At 39.8% G+C, this 20,482-nt stretch overlaps 2 protein-coding genes across 2 annotated transcripts in view; one reads left to right on the forward strand and one right to left on the reverse strand.

The window, feature by feature from the left end:
- rlim (ring finger protein, LIM domain interacting) overlaps positions 1 to 7,794 on the forward strand; it is a 68,913-nt gene extending 61,119 nt beyond the window's left edge. The window contains exon 4 of the mRNA XM_072270918.1: positions 4,147 to 7,794. Coding sequence (XP_072127019.1) covers positions 4,147 to 5,837 — 1,691 coding nt within the window. The 3' untranslated portion in view covers positions 5,838 to 7,794. The remainder of the gene's footprint in view (positions 1 to 4,146) is intronic.
- Positions 1 to 20,482, reverse strand: part of LOC140204307 (monocarboxylate transporter 8-like) — a 103,913-nt gene that overhangs the window by 461 nt on the left and 82,970 nt on the right. The window lies entirely within an intron of this gene.

Genomic DNA, 20,482 nt, shown 5'->3' on the forward strand with positions numbered 1-20,482 from the left:
ATTCAGCTTTTTTGACGCAGATCAACAGAAAAAGACTTGTGTCAAAGTGATCTAAATTAATTACAAATATAAAACAAATAATTGATTGCATAAGTATTCACCCCCTTTAATGTGACACACCAAATCACCACTGCTGCAGCTGTTTGGTTTTAGAAGTCACATAATTAGTTAAATGGAGATCTGTTTTTGGAGATTTCTGTGCAGTCAAGGTGTTTCTATTGATTGTAATAAAAGTACACCTGTATCTGGAAGGTTCAACTGCTGGTGCTTCAGTATCTTGGCAAAAACTACACCATGAAAACAAAAGAACACTCCAAGTAACTCTGCAAAAGGGTTATTGAAAAGCACAAGTCAGGAGATGGATACAAGAAAATTTCCACGTCACTGAATATCCCTCGGAGTACAGTTAAGTCAATCATCAAGAAATGGAAATAATATGGCACAGCTGTAAATCTGCCTAGAGCAGGCCATCTGCAAAAACAATGATGATGCAAGAAGGGGACTAGTGAGGGAGACCACCAAGAGACCTTTGATGACTTTGGACGAGTTACAAACTTCAGTGGCTGAGATGGAAGAGACTGCATATGTTGCCATGGTGCTTCACCAGTCGCAGCTTTATAGGAGAGTGGCAAAGAGAAAACCACTGTTGGGGAAAAAAACTCACATGAAATCTTTGCAAGAAGGCATGTGGGAGTCTTGAGGTCAGCTGGAAGACGGTTCTATGGTCTGATGAAACCAAAGTTGAGCTTTTTAGCCATCAAAATAAATGCTATGTTTGGCATAAACCGAACACTGCACGTCATCAAAAACACCAGCCCTACCGTGAAGCAGGATGGTGGCTGCATCATGCTGTGGGATGCTTCACTGCAGCAGGCCCTGGAAAGCTTGTGAAGGCAGAGGATAAAATGAATGAAGCAAAATACAGGGAAATCCTGGAGGAAAACCTGATGCAGTCGACAAGGGAACTGCGACTTGGGAGAAGATTTGTTTTCCAGCAAGACAATGACCCCAAGCATAAAGCCAAAGCTACACAGAAATGGCTTAAAACAACAAAGTTAGTGTCCTGGAATGGCCAGGACAGAGTCCAGACCTCAGTCCAATTGAGAATTCGTGGCTGGCCTTGAAAAAGACTGTTCACTCATGATCTCCATGCAATCTGACAAAGTGTGAGCAGTTTGGTAAAGAAGAATGAAGAAAAATTGCGGTATCCAGATATGCAAAGCTGATAGAGACCTATCTACACAGATTCAAGGCTGTAATTGCTGCCAAAGGTGCATCTACTGAATACTGACTTGAAGGAGGTGAATACTTAAGCAATGAATTCTTTTTGTTTTATATTTGTAATTAATTTAGATCACTTTGTAGAGATCTGTTTTCACTTTGACGCAAAAGAGTTTTTTTCTGTTGATCAGTGTCAGAAAAAGCTAAATAAAATCCGCTGTGATTCAGTGTTGTTAAATAATAAAACATGAAAACTTTCAAGGGGGATGAATACTTCTTTTAGGTATTTTATATCTTTGTTTATTTTTCAAGTTTTTTTCCTTAGCTACCCTCTACTCATTGTTTTCTTAGGATCTGTGGATATTTATGTTTTGGATTGTGGAGCTATTTAATTCGTTTTGAATTAGCTTTAGCCTTCTACATTTCTACAGTTTGAAGTTAACATTGATCTACAGTAAGAAGTTGCCCATAAATGGGCAATTGGAGGAAAATTCTTGGGTTAAGTGATAACTCATAAATATGGAAGGCACAAATATAAGTAGTTACTATTTAGGAAATCTCTCAAAGTTGAAAATCCCTCAGCTGGGTGATGTTGAAAACCAGAGTGTCACAAGTGGGCCGGTAGGGATTTAGGATGTTTTGCGTTCTTTCTGTTTGTGCATAGCTCCACTTACTTCCATCATAGCTACTCAAAGTGCTGAGGACCTTCTCCATTTTGAGCAGTCATGAAACAGGGATTTCTGTGAGTTGGTTCATGCTATATTTTTCTCAGGAGGCTTGTAAACATCTTTGTAGTTTTTTTTATGTTGTGTTGAAAGTCTTTCACTATGATGGAGCACGGAAGAGAGTGTTTGTTTCAGTAGCCTATTCATATTTCTGACACCAATGTGACCTGCCCACCCCCACTGGTTGAGCATGATCATAGCTTCAAACTTAAGGACCTTAGCCTGGGTAAGGATGCTGATATTGGTTCTCAGATTTTGCTAATAGATTTAGAGGATTTTGTAAAGATTGGTTTGCTGATGTTTCTCCATTAATCTTCATCCATTTCTCTAAGACATTCAAAAGGATGCTCAGTGCGTAGAGTTTGGTTTCTAATTTTACAGTTCACTGAAAGCTCTCACACTGGAGTTTTTGCTGCTTTTCATATTGAAGTCTGTCTTCAGTATGAGGAGGCTCCCAATATGTGAAGTTTTGGTTTTTCAGCATCTTGTTGCAGAGCTAGGGCTGGTGATTTTGTGCAACAGGGTAATTTGGTAGAGGTTCTTTATCTTTATGTTTTATATGAAGCCCATCCCCTCATATGCTTCAATAGAAGAATTTTTGATTACTTGAATCTTGGCCTCCAAATGTAAATGTCATTGCTGCATGTTGAATCAATGCCTAGGCCTGGGGTAATCTTCACTCTGGTGCAGAGATGATAGTTTGAAAGCTGAAATGAATTTGCCATAAAAAGGAGGAGAAAATTAGGGTGATCTTTTATATTGGTTGACATGGCTTATAATAAATGAGCAAGTATATTGGATAGCTGTGGTAAAAGATGTTTTCTTGGGATAGGAGGAGTTTGGAAGATGTGGACATGCCCAGTAAAACAAAGTGGATGCTTAGTTCCTTCAGGGATTTTGTATTAACAAATCAAAGTTATCTTTTCTGTGTTTAATTTGATAATGGCCACTTTGCTGAAACCAAAAGGAGAGTGCTGGATATACTGGGGAAATGTCTGTCTGTAGAGCTCCTCTGGCTTTGTACAGCAGGATTTCACAGTGATCCAGTCAGCAGAAACATGGTATCAATGTGCCAATGGTCTGTTTTATTTTGTTTTTATGTTGTAGCACTGCGCGTGCCCCACGTGGACCAGGGTAATGGTGTCCTTGATGGGTACCTTTGTGCCCAACTTCCCACCCTTTGGTTTGCTTTAGTGGCTCAAACATATTTGGCATGGTGGAGGTGACGCACAATAGAAGCGTCAGAACTTTGGCCATGACAACAGTTAGACATCATGGTTCCAGTTTGGCATTATAATATGTGCAAAGCTGTATCAGTATCCTCCCTTTAAAGCTAACAATTCAGTAAGAGGGAATGATATGTTGTAAATCCTCTTTGAATGGAGAACCTTAGTCTAGCACCTTATATAGCAGGGTTTAGAAAATCTCTAAAAGTTACAGATATCTGCAGCTCCAATGGTGCAAGAAAGTTGGTGACAAAATGTAGCCCTTAACTATCTGTGGTACTGAGTTTAGATGATCTTATTGAAGTGTATGCATCTCAGCAAACTGCTGTGGTTTACGTTGGAAAATTGCTCCCTGATTTCTCTGGACAAGTATGATGTTCTGCCCTTCCTTTCGAGGCACTCCAGCATCCAGAAGCACTTGTGTTCTCTTTCGCTGTATTCTAAAGGAAAATATGTCTGGGCACCTCAAAGTCGGTAAACTTGAAGCAACTACAGGAAGCACCATTCACATGGTGCTTAGCAAATAGCAAAGTCTAGAAATTAAACTTGAAGTAGGTGGTCTTTTTAAGTACTGTTGATAGGTTTTCCTTTCTTCTGCCAAAACATATGTTTTGCCGTGCGAGGTTAAGAAGTAACATCACCCAAAGCTTGAACTCCAGTTTTGGTGATCCATCTTGCATTAGTGAGGCAGGTTTTCAGACCTCAAGACTAATGCCAAGATGTCTCATGGCATATAAGGCCACATAATTGTGTGTGCTTTTGCAGACACTCTTTTGGAGATCCAAGGGCACTCTTGGCACCCTGAAAGTAGATGTTTGCCACCTGAATGTAGTGCTGTACTGTTCTAAACAATCAGACTAGGTTTTATTCCAACAGTTTGGAGGATTCATAACATTCAGAGAATCAAAAGGACCCTACACATTTGCTGAACTATGTTTTTCAGTTATTGATGTTTATTTGTTTTGTCCCTGTAGGTGCTGAAGGTTTGGACGAAGGGTCAAGTGGCGATTCACTTCTGGAGTGGTTGAATGCTTTTAGACAGACGGGTAACACGACGAGAAGTGGGCAGAGTGGGAATCGCTCATGGAGAGCAGTCAGTCGTACAAATCCAACAAGTGGTGATTTTAGATTCAGCTTGGAAATCAATGTCAGTCGAGGTAGAATCGATCAAAGTGCCGAGATGGAAAGTGAGCAGCTCATGGACACTTCGAATGCAGGAACAACATTGCCACCAACAGAAGAAGCTGTGACACCCGTACCATCTAGAAACATAAACCCATCCCCACCAACAACAGCACAACCTGCACAAGCAGTAACAGCTCCACCAGTAACCGTAACAGAGGAAAGTGTCCAAAGTGAACCAGAAAGGTCTGAGACTGGTGTTACTAGACAGAGTAGAAGACCAAATGGGGAATTTTCTTATGAAAACAGATCTGAACCTTTTAGACAAGACCTTGAAACCCAGCCACCTCAAGGTCGTGTACAAACTGGCAGAAGCAGAAGTCCAGAACGTCGAAGGTCCTCTAGAACAAGAAGCAATCGAAGCCGTTCACCCTTGCATCCAGTTGAAGGAACAAGTAGATCACGACGCCAGACTTCCCTCCGGTCCGTGAGGTCCAGTTCAGAGAGTGGGACAGAAGGAAGTTCCAGAACTAGGCAGCATGTAGTGTCCAGGCAGAGTCGGGTTGGAGATGAAGGGTTGACAGGAGTAACTAATCCTTTCTCAGCGTCTGAGTCAAGTGAACCTAGAGAGTCTTCCCAAGAAGCGGTTGATCCTACAGAAGCTTCCTCCAATGATTCATCTACAGCTGGACGACGACCACCTACCATTATGTTAGATCTGCAAGTGAGAAGGGTAAGACCTGGTGAAAATACAGATAGAGATAGTATAGCTAACAGGACCCGCTCGAGATCCCAAACAACAGACAACACAGTTGTGTATGAAAGTGAGCGGGGTGGACTGAGGCGCACTTTCTCCCGCTCTGAGAGAGCAGGGGTGCGAACTTATGTAAGCACCATTCGGATTCCTTTTCGCAGGATTTCTGATTCGGGTCTTGGGGAGGCTGCCTCGGTTGCTCTCCAAACCATACTGCGCCGAATAATGATGGGTGGGGAATTGAGTTCCTTTGTGGACAGTGACAGTGACTCTGAAACAAGCAACAGGGGCCGAAATCCAGTGCAGGAAGTCTCTGAGTCACAGAACAGCACAAGTGAGTCTCCAAACGTTGCTTCAATAGGTAGAACAGGAGAGCAGCAGGCAGGAGTGCAGCGGAATGACAGTGAAACAGATAGTACAACTGGTGCAAGGAGAAGAGAAGCTCAGCAGACTCGAGGCTTGTTTGGACTTGAAGAAAGTGGCACTTTGCCTATACTTAGGCTTGCCCATTTCTTCTTGCTAAATGATGAAGACGAGGATGATCAGCCAAGGGGACTGACTAAAGAGCAAATTGACAACCTGTCCACAAGAAATTTTGGGGAGAGCGATGCAATTAAAACCTGCAGCGTATGCATTAGTGAGTACACTGCTGGCAACAAGCTTCGCAAGCTTCCCTGCTCACATGAGTATCATGTTCACTGCATCGATCGCTGGCTGTCTGAAAACTCCACGTGTCCCATATGTCGTCAGGCCGTTTTAGGTCGCGCTGTTGGTGATAACATTGGCTAGTATGTGGCCTCCACAATTTTGTGCTCCCAGTATTGGTGTAAAGTAGAATTAGCTAGCTGTATTAAACAGTGAACCATATAAAATTTTACTCCAGAATGCAGAGGAAATTTCAAAATAGCCATACCTAATATTTCTGTGTGACTGCTTCCTGACATATGTTAAAAAAGATCTTTAGTATGGGTTTGGACATTTTGTATTGATTCTATTACAAGTGTGCACTGTTGCATTGTATATGAAGTGAAACAATTTTACCATGCTTAAATATGTATTTGGGGAACAATTCTGGCATTTGGTTTCTTAAGTCGGTTGATTGAACCCTTAATTAAGATTTCTTCTTAGCATGGTAAATAACTTATTTAAACTATAATGCTTTTGCTTTCATTTTGTCCAGGGTGAATCCTTGGCCTATAATTTTGTCATATTGTTAGTACTTGTATTGAATTACAATTTTTTTTTCATTGTTTGGATTTTTTAAATCAAAACATTTCCTTTTTTGATGTATAGTTTTGGTTTGGGTGCACACTTAGTGATGGTGTTTTAGTGATTCAGACTTTTTCATTGTTGGAGAATTTATGTATAGGGTAGAGAAATTGGCCAATTAAATTAGCAATGCAAATTTACTGCTATATAAAAATACTAATTCACTGTACATCTTTAATGAAAAGATTGCCTTATATTGAACGTGTCTATGGGACAAATTGCAGTTATTCAACAGATACTGTACTATGAATTTGTTTACTATCTTCTAATTTTCAGTCAATATTAAAAAAAAATCTGATTTTATTTCTTTGGAGTTACTCTGTACATCCCTTTGAAGCTCTTGCCTTTCCACTTTGCATTTTCAGTTTTAGGAAAATAATCCAGTCACACAAACTCTAGAGTAAGAAGTTGTTTGCCTTTGGGAAGCTGGATGTTTATTTTTTCTTTATAATTGAATGGATTAGTGAGACCGTGGATGCACGTGTTAGCCTCTCGACACATTTCTGCAACCCTCAGCCCTGCGCCATGTAATTTGTGCCTAATAACATAATTTCCCAGCTCTCAATTAAGATGTCATTTGGATTCACTGCAACCATCAAGACCATCAGGACCGTCAAGGTGTTGTGTAATAGACTAGTTTCTGAAATCCTAATCAAGTACTGCAAGTCAAGTGCAGTCCTGATCTACGTGAAAAATAAGCTCTGGTATTCTGCCAATTGACATGTTGCATTTATAAGTTGTAAAGTATAAAAATGCTGGGTTTCTTTAATAAGAAAATTCCAGTTTTGTTCTTTTAAATATGAAATTGAAATACATTTGTATTATAATTAATGTAAGAATGGACAAGTTTGTTTCTGAGGCAGAATGCCAGTTTTTGTTTTTGAATATATATATGAGCAGATTGTGGGAAGTAATGACACGATTTGGTATCGTGCTAACCCTAATGTATATGGAAAGAATCAGTTTTGTATAAAGGTAATGAGCTATGAATCTTGTATAAATTTTAAATGCCAATATTGTAATGTGTAATTTCATTACTTAAATTTCACAGAGCCAATGTTAGAAAAAAAATGATAATAGGAATCTCACAGATTGCCATTAGCCCTGCAAAAGGCAAACTGTGTAGTAAAGGTTCAAAGCAAATTAGATGAGTGTTTTAAGAAGTCCAGGGAGAGTTTTTCTGCAGCTGCAGAAAACTTGCCAAAGTCATTTGCTTTGGTCAACTGTACAAGGCCTATTTAAAGTGATTTAGTTTATTTATGTAATCTGTTGTACTAATTTTTGTAAACTAGTAACTGAGTTTTGATGAAAAAATATTTGATTATCCAGTTGTCATTTTAATTTCTGGAGAAAAGGAACCTTCAGTTGCAGAAAAACATTTATCTTTTGACATTGACCATTTAAAAAAAACTGGGGTATCTATAAATGTTAATAAAATGATAAACTACCAGTGCCATTGTCTGTGAGGTTTATTCCCCTCCTTTCCTCTTTAGTTGACTCTCCTTTAATGTTAAGTGCATTTATCCTTAATGGTTAGTTATCTATAAACTCAGCTACTTTTTACATGTTAATGTTGTCATTTTTTAATACCATCTCCTGACACTATTTCAGAATTTTTTGACCATCTACCTCTGCATTCATGCAATATTTAAAGCACATAAATATCATTTTATTTAAATCACCTTAAAGCATTATTCGGAATCAAGACTGTTGATGTGAAAGCTAAGATTGGGAATGTCCAACGTGGTCACTTCTGTCAATGATGTGTTTATTTGTTTTGGTTTCTGTGTTTACATTGTTGATAAATACAATATTAGAAACTTCTGATATCTAGTCTGTTGATTCACTGTTTGTTGTCCTACATCAATAAGTATGAGGTGGTTCCTTTTGGTAGGTCAAATATGATGACAGAATATAGTATTAACGGTAAGACTCTTGGCAGTGTGGAGGATCAGAGGCATCTTGGGGTCTGAGTCCATAGGACACTCAAAGCTGCTGCACAGGTTGACTCTGTGGTTAAGAAGGCATGCAGTGCATTGGCCTTCATCAACCGTAGGATTGAGTTTAGGAGCCGAGAGGTAATGTTGCAGCTATATAGGACCCTCGTCAGACCCCACTTGGAGTACTGTGCTCAGTTCTGGTCGCCTTACTACAGGAAGGATGTGGAAACCATAAAAAGGGTGCAGAGGAGATTTACAAGGATGTTGTCTGGATTAGAGAGCATGCCTTATGAGAATAGGCTGAGTGAACTCGGTCTTTTCTCTTTGGAGCGACGGAGGATGAGAGGTGACCTGATAGAGGTGTATAAGATGATGAGAGGCATTGATTGTGTGGGTAGTCAGAGGCTTTTACCCAGGGCTGAAATGGCTAGTACAAGGGCACAGTTTTTAAGGTGCTTGGAAGTAGGTACAGAGGAGATATCAGGGATAAGTTTTTTTTATGCAGAGACTGGTAGGTGCGTGGAATGGGCTGCCGGCGACGGTGGTGGAGGCGAATATGATAGGGTCTTTTAAGAGACTCCTGGATCGGTACATGAAGCTTGGGAAAAATAAAGGGCTTTGGGTAACCCTAGGTAATTTCTAAGGTAAGGACATGTTCAGCACAGCTTTGTGGACCGGAGGGTCTGTATTGTGCTGTAGGTTTTCTATGATTCTATTAATGGTGTGGTTGGCTGTTAAGGCACAGCCATGGGTGGAGGGAGAAAGCCAGCCATGAGTGAATAAAACAGTTTACCATTATTTAAGAATAACTCGGGAATTACAATCTTATTTCCTGATGTGAGCATTTCTGCATATCTATTATTGTCATAATTTTGTGAAAGAAATCTTGATTCTAAATATGTGGGCTTGCTTTATTGCTCTCTACCAGTGAAATCCCAGGAAAAAAAGTTGGTGCAAAAATTGAAGACACAAAGATCGAGCAGCTGAAGATACAGTGTGCAAACCTGAACAGTAGTTAATTGCTTTTATTTCCATTTTAGCTGATTAGTTTTGCACATTTACATGTGTTGGTAGGCATACCAGTGCTTTCAAGCAACTTGTTTTGATTTAGGTAACACTGGTTTTTGAGTCAATGTAATGTTAAAACTGCTTTGTATGTTGTATAGCCCAAATCAGCAATTCATAAGTGTGCACTATCAAACTAGCTATTCACAATTGGTTAGCAGTTCAAATGTCTTTGACCTGAAATGTTAACTAGCTTTCCCTTCCTTTGATGATGCTTGATGGGCTGAATTCTTCCAGCATTTTTGATTTTGTTTGCAATTCATAATGTTGGAGGAAAGCCCTGTTGTTGCTGATAATTTACTAGTGAGAAGCACTCAATGTCTGAATGTACTCTACTCAAAATCAAACTTTAAATTTCTTTTGCAATGGAACAAAGTACAGTACTGAAAGTACTCAGAACATCTAATAGTATCCTTGGAGAGAGAAACATTTACTGTTTTAGGTCAATGACCCTTCAATAGAACTGGGCTTGGTTCAAGATGTTATGTTTTAAGGTACAGAGGATAAAACAAAATGAAGATCTGCTATTGATAGCTGCAGCAGTCAAATATTGCCATATTTTAGATCATAAGATTGGGTATTTGGCAATGCCGGTTCACAGGTTTGAGAGTTTTAGAGTTTTATATTTATTCTAAGCTAGTAAATCTGCATTTCTGTAAATCTATTATTAACTCTGCGCAAAGCTACTGTATGTTTTTTTTCAAATGCAGGGAATTTTGTTGTTTTCACCTGAGATTTTGCACTTGAATTAGATCAGAATCGAGCTTTTTTAAAAATTTCAGCATTGAAAAGATAATGGTTCAGAAATGGCACATCTCACTGCATCTGGATGCATCTTCTTGAATGTTTCACTTTGTAACTTGCTGCTAATGCAAGCTGTTGAAGCCAATGCATCTAGTGCCTTAGGAAGTGACGGGTGTAACATTGTAATGTTAGTGTTAATTATGAGAATGCCAATAAATTAGAAAAGAAAAAATGGATTAAAACAAAAAAATAGGATTTTTAATAAAGGTAAATCACATACAGTTGCAAGAAAAGTTTTATGAACCTTTTGCAATTACCTGGTTTTCTGCGTTAACTACTCATAAAATGTGGTTTGATCTTCATCTAAGTCACAATAATAGACAAACACAATCTGCCTAAACTAATCACACACAAACAATTGTAATTTTCATGTCTTTCTTTGAACACATTGTTTAATCATTCACAGTCCAGGCTGGAAAAAGTATGTGAACCCTTGTATGTAATAGCTGGTAGAACGTCCTTTAGCAGCAATAACCTCCACCAAACATTTCCTGTAACTGCTGATCAGTTTAGCAGAATGGTGAGGAGGAATTTTAGACCATTCCTCCGTACAATATAGTTTTCAGTTCATCACTTTTCTGGGATGCCTTGCATGAACAGCTCTCCAAGTCAATTGAGCATCTCAATCGAGATAAGGTCAGGACTCTGACTTGGCTATTCTAAAACACAAACTTTCTTATTTTTAAACCATTCTGTTGATTTATTCTTGTGTTTCAGATCATTGTCTTGTTGCACCATCCAACTTTTGTTAAGCTTCAGTGACAGACCACTACCCTGACATTCTCCTGTAAAATGTCTGATACAATTTTGAATTCATTGTTCCTTCAATGATTGCAAGCTGCCGAGGCCCTGAGGCAGCAAAGCAGCCCCAAACCACGATGCTCCTTCCACCATGCTTCACTGTTGAGATGCGGTTTGGTGTCTGTGTGCAGTGCCCTTTTCCCTCCAAACATAGAGATGTGCATTTCTGCCAAAAAATTCAACTTTTGTCTCATCCGACCATAGAACATTGTCCCAGAAGCACAATAGAACATCCAGGTGGTCTTTTGCAATCTTGAGACATGCCACAATGTTTTCTTTTGGAGAGCAGTGGTTTCCTCTGTGGTGTCCTTGCATGAACACCATTCTTGTTCAGTATATTTTTCACAGTGGACACATGAACAAAGACTTTAGAAAGTTCTAGAGATTTCTGCAGGTCTTTTGCTGTTACTGTTCGGTTCTTTTTCACTTCCTTCAGCATTCATAGATTGGAACACCTGACTCCAAACAGCTTTTGCAGAAGGCATTACCCCAGAGGTTCACATAATTTTTGGAACCTAAACTATGATTGTTTAAATAGTGTACTTAGTATTGACAAGAAGTACAATTGCTTGTGTATTATTAGTTTAGGCAGATTGTGTTTGTCTATTATTGTGACCTAAATGAAGATTAGACAACATTTTGTGAGTAATTTTTGCAGAAAATGAGATTGCAAAAAGGTTCACAAACTTTTGACTTGCAACTGTAAGTGTATTTGGAAAAGCAATTGTGCATTTGCTGGAATGTGATTAAATGCTTAATATTATGCCCAATGGATGAGTGAGATGGATTAGTGATGCACTAACAGTATGTAAGTGCATTCTCAATTAGCAGACTTTTCTATGGCAGGCTTTAATGGAGATTTAACATGCAAATTCAGTAATTTATTAAATACACTGGAGAAGTTAGTGATGAGATGACTAGTTTTAGGCTAGATGCAACCCATATAATTTTTTTCTTATGACTTGCCTGAACCACTTGTTGCCTTGAACGGAAGGGACCTCAGAAGCAAATCTTAATCCTAATTGCAGTAATTAGGTCAAGCGTTCAAAATTACAGAGATTATACTGACCACAATACGAATTTTGTTTATATTATTCTGTCCCCTTCCATTTCACGTGTCTCTAAATGCTTCTTCACTGTTGATACCATGTCTGCTTCCAGCACCTTCTACTGTCTGTGATACGAAAGAACTTGCCTCACAAATCTACTTTAAGCCTTCCCCAAACCGCCCCCCCCCACCTTAAATCTATGCCCTTCCACAATGGGGGGAAAAGGCTCTGGCTAGTAACTCTATCTATGCTCCTCATAATTTTACATACGGAGAAAATCATATGAAATATTGGATGCACTGCCATATACCTGCTAGCCATCACTTTCATGTGCTGGTTGAATAAGTCAATTGGAGTATCAAATAGATAGGAATTTACTAAATAAAAACCAATTTTGTTGCCTAGAAAATTATCTGTGGTTCTGTTAGACTCCAGAAATGTTGGTTGAAAAGATTAAGCAAAATTGTGAGGGGGGTGGGGGCAGATTTATTGATAGGAAGGAAACTCTGCTTAGTAAAGCCTCTGTTAGCACTGAGGAGGTGGAGAATGAAAATTACGGCCAGAAGGTGTTATCGGACAAGGAGCAACGGATGGTGTTCACTTGGCCATTGCACTATGTCAAATTTATGAAGGCAATTTCTTTTATAATGTGGATTTGGAAATTTAGTTGGGGGAGGGAGGAAATTGAGTAGTTTTAAGCAGCCAAACCTCAAAAATTGTAATATAATTTTCTAACAACCAACACTATAGATTAATTTCATACTAAAATGCTTTAATATTTGTCCCAGCTGCTAAACATTGTTATCTGTAAAACATATTAGTTCATAATGCTCTTTTTCCTCTGGTGTCAATAAACTAGTCTGTAGGCCCTGCCCACTGCTAATGAATGGTACACAGCACACACTGTTGACTTCCTCTATTTTCATGCCCATATCTTACACCTTTGTCCACAATCTTGATTTGATGCCTTCAGCTTTGCATTTTGATTTGACCTTCATCTGTACCTTTGCGTTTGTCCTGTATTGGTAGAACTTTGCCTCCTGTCAGAAAATTCTCTAATCTAACACAATGGTGTGCTGTGTTCTTAAGTTGGAAGCTGAGTAGCCTATCAGCTGATAAGCATGCAAAAGATCTGTTGAGCTGTTTAAAGGACTTACAGTTTTCATATCTTGGCCTACATCTCCCTCAAATCATTCAGTGAAACATAAAATTTCCCCATACAAAATAATGGCTGCATTTCAAAAGCAGTTTGCTGGTTCAACTTGTGCTATAATGAGGGAAAATTCAACATGGCTTATTTATTTTATCCTTTCTGTGACTCACTCTGGGTGAGGTGAATGGCAATGGACAATAAAAATCTCAACAGATGAGTTGATTTGAATGTTAATTTCTGTGCTGAGTATGTGCTCAAGGTGGTTACCATTGCAACAGTTCAGAGGCATGCGGATAGGTACATGTAAAAAGATATTTTTCTTTACATAGAGGGGAAGGGTTATGGGCTGAATGTGGAAGATGCTGTCGTTGGCATGGACCACTTGGGCTGAAGGACCTGTTGTGTTGAATTACTCTATGACTATGCCATGGCTGCCTCCAGTTTTTTTTCTCTATTGGAATCTTACAAACAGCCACATTTGCAGTAATTCCATTTTGACAGCTGATATCCCTGAGTTTGTGGCTTAATTAACTGTCAAACTTGGCAGGGTCTACCTGGCATCTGAGACTTTGAGCTGTGTTATAGTTGGGAAAGTATGATGGAAGTTCTTGTACACTGATTTCTGGAGAGGTAAGAAACTTGTTCTGTTTAATATATAGACTCAATTTACTTTCTGTACCACACACTGAACTTTAGGGTGAAATGCTGTGCTTCTGAGCTACTCAATGGACAGGCAGACTTATCTGTTCTTTTAGAACATAGAAGCTATGTTCTTAAAGGTTCATTTTACCATCAATTTAATATATACTCTGACAATGTGTCACACTGCTTTTATTTCTAACAATGTATCCACAAAATGTTCGACAGTCTGTTGCAAAGTGCCCAAACCACAATGTTCAGTGGCAGCACAACTCTAGACCCTGGTCCAGTGAGGGTTAGAAGATGAGAAATAAAATTACATGAGTTTTGGCACAGTGTGTGCAAATGTCATACTTGAATCAATATGCTGTCCCTAAATTTGAAACTAAAGAGGTGGAATAAGAATTTGATGACAGTACGTCTATTGCATGAAGTGCCTCCTTTATCTTGTAAATCTATTTGCAAAGTGTGCATGGTGTTACCACTAGTCCCTTATTGTTACCAGGTTTTAAGGTTTAGGCATCAATTAGCCTGAGTGGTTCCACAGAGAAAACTTGAAATTTTTGTGTATGAGCATCTTAAAGGAAGTGGCAGCAATCTGAACAATTGGCACTCTGGCTCCTATTAAACAATGTTTCACCACAAGGTGGAGACCTCAAGGAGCTTTGTTCATAAAGTTTTCTGAATGTTTGCAGAAATAATTTAAAGAGTGCTTAATTTATTTGTATGAGCATGTTTTTAAGGTCATGCAGTTAGAACTCAAATCTCACTGGCAGTTGTCTCTTGTTGGACCCCAAAAAGTTTAAGGTCTGATTGTAGAACTTTTCCTGGGAGCAGATTAACATTTATTTAAAAATTGGACTTTTGCAAGAATTAGGTGGATTTTTTTACTTTTCAGCAAAGGTTTGACGCTACCACACAGGAGGAAGTGGTGAGAAATGTCTCCATCCATGTTTTGGAATCTATAATTTGCTATCCCAGAACTCCATCAGGATGCTGTTAATTTCTGGATACTGACGGGAAGGTAGAATCAAGGTAGATGAACCATAATCTTGTTAAAAGATGAGTGGGTTTTAAAAGGACAAAGCCCTGCAGTCTCATGTTGGTTATGTCCATAGGGTCAATGGGTTCAGTGGGCATTTTATAGTTTAACTGAAGCAAAACAGAACAATTTATGGTGATGGTTCAATCTGGAAGAGAAACTGTTGAGTTGAGGGTCAGACCAGGGGCAATTGTTAACACAAATGTCATTCTAAACCTGTAGTATGTGTAGTCCATTCTGCTTGAACACGCAATAATACTAGATTTTCCATTACATATAGCATTTATACAATTGGTAAAAATGACGCGAACCCTTCAAGGGTTAGTTAGTTGTGGATATGCTGTGTTGGTGCTGGAAGCATGACAACGCTTAGAGGCTGCCCCCAGCACAATCCTAGCTGATTTGATTTGGAGCAAGTGATGAATTTCACTGTTATAATATACATGTGACAAATAAAACAAATCTTTTTTTAAAAAGGATCGTAACATCTTGAAGACTGCTGCCATAGACAGCAAACAAATTGCATCTTTAAATCCATCCTACAGTTGAAACTTCAAGAGTTTGACTAATTGATACAACCCCTGGGCAAAGAATAGACATTTCCCAACGTTCCATCAATCTTACAGAAAATGCTGGGAGCACTTGAGTTCTGCTGATGAATCTGACTCATAATATTAACTCTATTTCTCTTTCGACGTCTGTTGCTGATCTGTTGAATGCTTCCAACATTTTGTTTAAATTTCAGATTTTCCAGGATCTGCATTTTTAAAATATTGTTCATCAGGTTTATTACTTCAACTTTGTAAATCCGATGGATCTCATTGAAGTGTAGGATTCAATATTTATGACATTTAAAGTTTAACTTTCTCTTGATGCTTTTGGAATGCATTATAGGGCAACAGTTCTCTACATGAAGGAGAAACCATATTGCATCATTATTACCTAGTTACACAGTGTAAAGCATCAAGAAGAGGAAAATGTGCCTAATTGATGATGGCAGTAAGTCGAATGCTTAAATGCAAATTTAAAAAAATACAAATAAAGTTAATGGGGCAGGGAGTTCTGTACAAGGATAGCTTCATTATTTATGTAGCATCTGTAGCAGTTAGAAAATGTTTCAAGGTGCATACCCAAGGACGTTAGCTAGTTTGATGCCAGTCTTCCTGAGGTGGTCACAGATTTGATCAGCACTTTAAATTTCTAGAGTACGCCTGGTTCTGATGCAGGGTCTTGACCAAAAATGTGAATGGTCTGTTTCCCTCTATTGATGCTGACTGACTGGCTGAGTTCCTGCAGCTTTCTATGTGTTGCTCCAGATTTCAACATCTGCAGCCTTCCATAAGCATGGCAATTAGTTTGAACCTTTTGATGGTCTTAGCCAATGCCAAATTAGGTCTCTTGCAGAAAATTGTAAACCTGGGCAAAAGGTTGTAGTACTTTGTGCCCAAAGCAGATACTTATTGCAGAATTTGGGTGATTATAACACACGTTATTTTGCACATAAAGCAACAGACATAAAAAATGCTGGTGAATGCAGCAGGTCAGGCAGCATCTATAGGAAGAGGTACAGTCGACGTTTTGGGCCGAGACGTCGACTGTACCTCTTCCTATAGAGGCTGCCTGGCCTGCTGTATTCACCAGCAATTTTTTATGTGTGTTGCTTTAATTTCCAGCATCTGCAGATTTCCTCGTGTTCACATTATTTTGCACATACCTCACTTTACCACACAGCACTTAAAAAAGGTGATGAGAACTCAAATCCAAACTTCCCAAGGCAGCAACAAGCATTGGCTGTAGTGATAGAACGGGTTAGCTTCTATGTTCTAAAAGAACAGGCAAGTCTGAACAAAATACTTGGCAGAAGGAAGGCTTATGAACTACAGAACTAGGAGACCCTTGAGATCACTACACTTATTTATTCGGCTACACCATGGAATAGGCCCTTCAAACCACGCCACCCAGCAATCCCCCAATTACTATCCTAATCGCGGCACAATTTACAATTAGCCTATCAACCAGTATGGCTATGGAATGTGGGAGGAAACTGGAGCACCTGGAAGAACGCCACGCGGTCACAGGGAAAACGTACAAGCTCATTCCTTACAGGCAGTGGTGGCGGTTTCCAGCCCTGAACAGAATAATGGTCAAATTTAAATTCCCTGCTTGAGTGATAGAGGAAACGAAACAGGATGAAAGTGGGCACTTTGTTCTATCAGGTCCATGTTGATCAAACACCCATCAACACAAATCCCACTTCTTGTTAACTCCAACCAGATTGTACCACTCACCCATGCGCTAAGGTCAGTTTTACAGTGGCCATTGAACCTACCAACCTCGCTGTGGAAAGAAACCGGAGCATCTGAAGGAAATGTATGTGCAAAACTCTGCACAGTACTGGAGGTCAGAATTAAACTTGGGTTCCTGTGCTGTGAGGTAACAGCTCTACTAGTAGTGTCACTGTGCTGTTCACAAGGCTCCTGTCTTCCTCCAGTCCACCTTTTTCTCCCATTGATTGTTGAGTTTGTTTTAATTTTCCAAAACTCCCTGGACTTGGGAAGTTTCCATTAGATTGAAAAATAATTAAAGCAGCTACTTTATTCAAAAAGGGAGGAGAATAGATAACAGGAAGCTACAGGTCTGTTAATATTAAAATGTTAATTATGGACATTACAGCAGGGCACCTAGGAAAATTAAAGGAAATCAGGTCAGTCGATATGGTTTTGGGAAAAGAAAAGTTGTGTTTGAATCAATTTATTAAGGTTTTTTGAGCATGTAACATTGCCTCTGGATAAAGTGAGACTGGTGGGTGTACTTGGATTTAAAAAAAAAACAATAAAAATACAGAAGACATTTAATAAATGTTGCTGAAAGGTTATTGTGGAAGATAAAAGCTCATGGTGTAGGAGGTAATGTATTGGTGCCAATAGAAGATGGCTGGGCCAACAAGAGGCAAAGAATAGTAAGAATGTGTAACTAGTGGTGTGTGACAGTGAATGTACTGCAAGCCCAACACTTTATAAGACGGTACTAATAATACAGTGGCAAAATTGTACACAAGAGATTCTGCCACTGCTGGAAATCAAGAACAGCGCACACAAAATGTTGGAGGAACTCAGCAGATCAGGCAGTATAAATGGATAGAAATAAATAGTAGACATTTTGGGCCAAGACCCCTCATCAGGACCACAGTGCCTACCCAACTTTGTCCCAATTTTCTGAATTGTGCTAAATTTGTGGGTTTCCTAAATGCCTGAAGGGAAGAAGGAAAGTATGTTGTAGCTGCAAAGGTATGCAAATAGGATAAGTGAGTGGGTGTGTCCATATTGATATCGTCTGCATAGGTTAGTTAAAGAGATGAGGTTCCACCATGTGAATTTAGGGAGTTAAGGAGAAGGTTAAAAAGACAGACCTTTTTGGAGTTGTAATTGCTGGATTGCATCCAGTGCCATGTGCTAGTGAGGGTAAGAATAGGAGGACGGGGCACATAGCTGAGGAGCTGATGCAAGGAGGATTCAGGTGCTTGTACCACTGGGACCTCTTCTGGGGCAGAGGTGGCCTGTACTGGAGGGATGGGTTGCCTCTGAACTGGAGAAAGACTAATATCCTAGCTAGGAGGTCTAATATAGTGAGCAGAATTTAAACTAAACTAGCATAAGTGTGGAATCCTAAATGATAGTGTGGCAGATGAAACAGTTCAGGCAAATTATAAAATTAAGAAATAAAATGTAATTAGAAATTCAAGTGAACAAGTTCAGTTGGCAATGCAGGGAGCTAGAAAGGTCTAATATTTCATTTTGATGCAAGAAGCCTCACAGGGAAGGCAGGTGAGCTCAGGGCTTAAACAGGCACATGAAATAGTGGTATTACAGCTAGACGCATGGTCGTGGAATGGGCTGGACTGGCAGCTCAGTACTCCAGAGTACAGATGCTACAGATAGAAGTGTTCTTCAAATAGCCTCTGACAACAAAGTCCATTTCCTGGGCTTCACATGTGTAGTTACTAAGCCCAGTGGGGCTGTCTCTACTGACAGGAGAAGGGGCAGAGGTGAGCTACTGGCATCTTAAAACCATTCACTTTGGGCAGATGGAGCTCATCAGCTATGGTTGGCATCTCATCCAGGGGTAGGAACACTGATCTCAAACCTCTGCTGCCTTGCGGCCATACCCACTCATGGGGAAGGCTTCAGGAGTAAATCCCAAGGAAAAACCCAGAGCTGGAGCCCTAAGACATTCCTATATTGAGTTTAACACTGACTGGCAACTCCTGCAGATGCCGCTGGTGCCAAACTGTATCGATCTCTGCCGTTCTTTTGGATTCATCAGCCGCAATGAGAGGGGGAGCCTTCTGCATATGCAACAGCTTACTCTCCATATTGTACTTCGATGCTTTGAGTACTGGCTTGCATCTCAAGTAGATAGCTAGGATGCAATATCCTTGGGTGACCTTGAACAACGGTGGGCCCCAATGGTTAAGTTACTGGATGAACATCCAGAGACCTGAAACAGTAGATCCATTCCCTTCCACAGATGCTGCCTGACTTGGAGTATTTTGTGTGTGTACTTCTAGCATCTCTTGTAGATCAGTAGGTTCAGTCACTTGGCATTCAATATGTGGGAGTAAATTGGATTTGACATTGGCTTTGCAGGAGATGCCTGACAGTGGTTGTAGATGGTAGTGTCTATGACAGGAAGCCTGTAACTAGTGGTGTGCCACAGGGATTGGTGTTGGGTGCATTCTTGTTTGTCATCTATATCAATGTAGCAAACTGGATCAGTAAATTTGTGAATGACACCAAGAGTGGACAGGGAGGAAGGCTATCTGGAGTGGGATCTGGACCATCTGGAAAAACGGACTGAAAAATGGCAGATGGAATTTAATGCAGGCAAGTGTGAGGTAGTAAACTTTGGGAGGACAAACCAGGGTAGGGCTCTGAGAAGTGTGGTAGAACAGAGGGATCTGGAATACAGGTCCATGATTCCTTGAAGGTGGCATCACAGGTAGCTAGAGTCATAAAGAGAGCTTTTGGAACATTTGGCTTCATAAATCAATTTATTGAGTAAAGGAGTTAGAATGTTGTGTTGAAGTTGTCTAAGATATTGGTGAGGCCTAGTTTGGGGTACTGTGTGCAGTTTTGGGTCACCTACTTAAAAGGAGAGATGTCAATAAGATTGGAAGAGTGCACAGAAAATTTACAAGGATATTGCTAGTTCTTGAGGGCTTGACGTATAGGAGATGTTGAATAGTTTAGGACTTAATTCCCTAGAGCACAGGAGACTGTGGGAAAAATTTGATAGAAGTATGCAAGATTGAGAAGTATAGACAGGGTAAATACAGGCAGGCCTTTTCCATTAAGGTCGGGTGAGACTGGAAGTGGAGGTCATGGACTAAGGGTGAAAGGTGAAATGTTTAAGGGGAACATGAGGAATAACTTCATTCGGAGGGCGGTGAGAGTGTAGAGTGAACTGCCAGTGCAAGTGGTGGATGCAGGCTTCATTTCAGTGTTTAAAAGAAATTTGAACACATACATGGATGGGAGGGGTATGGAGGCCAATGGTTTAGGTGCAGGTCGATGGGACGAGGCAGACTGAGTTCACCACAGACTATATGGCCTTAAGTGTTCTATGACTTAACCCAAAAGACACATTTGAATCCCATTACAGCAGCTAGAACA

This window comes from Mobula birostris, chromosome 10 (genome assembly GCF_030028105.1).
Source record: "Mobula birostris isolate sMobBir1 chromosome 10, sMobBir1.hap1, whole genome shotgun sequence".
Lineage (NCBI taxonomy): Eukaryota > Metazoa > Chordata > Chondrichthyes > Myliobatiformes > Myliobatidae > Mobula > Mobula birostris.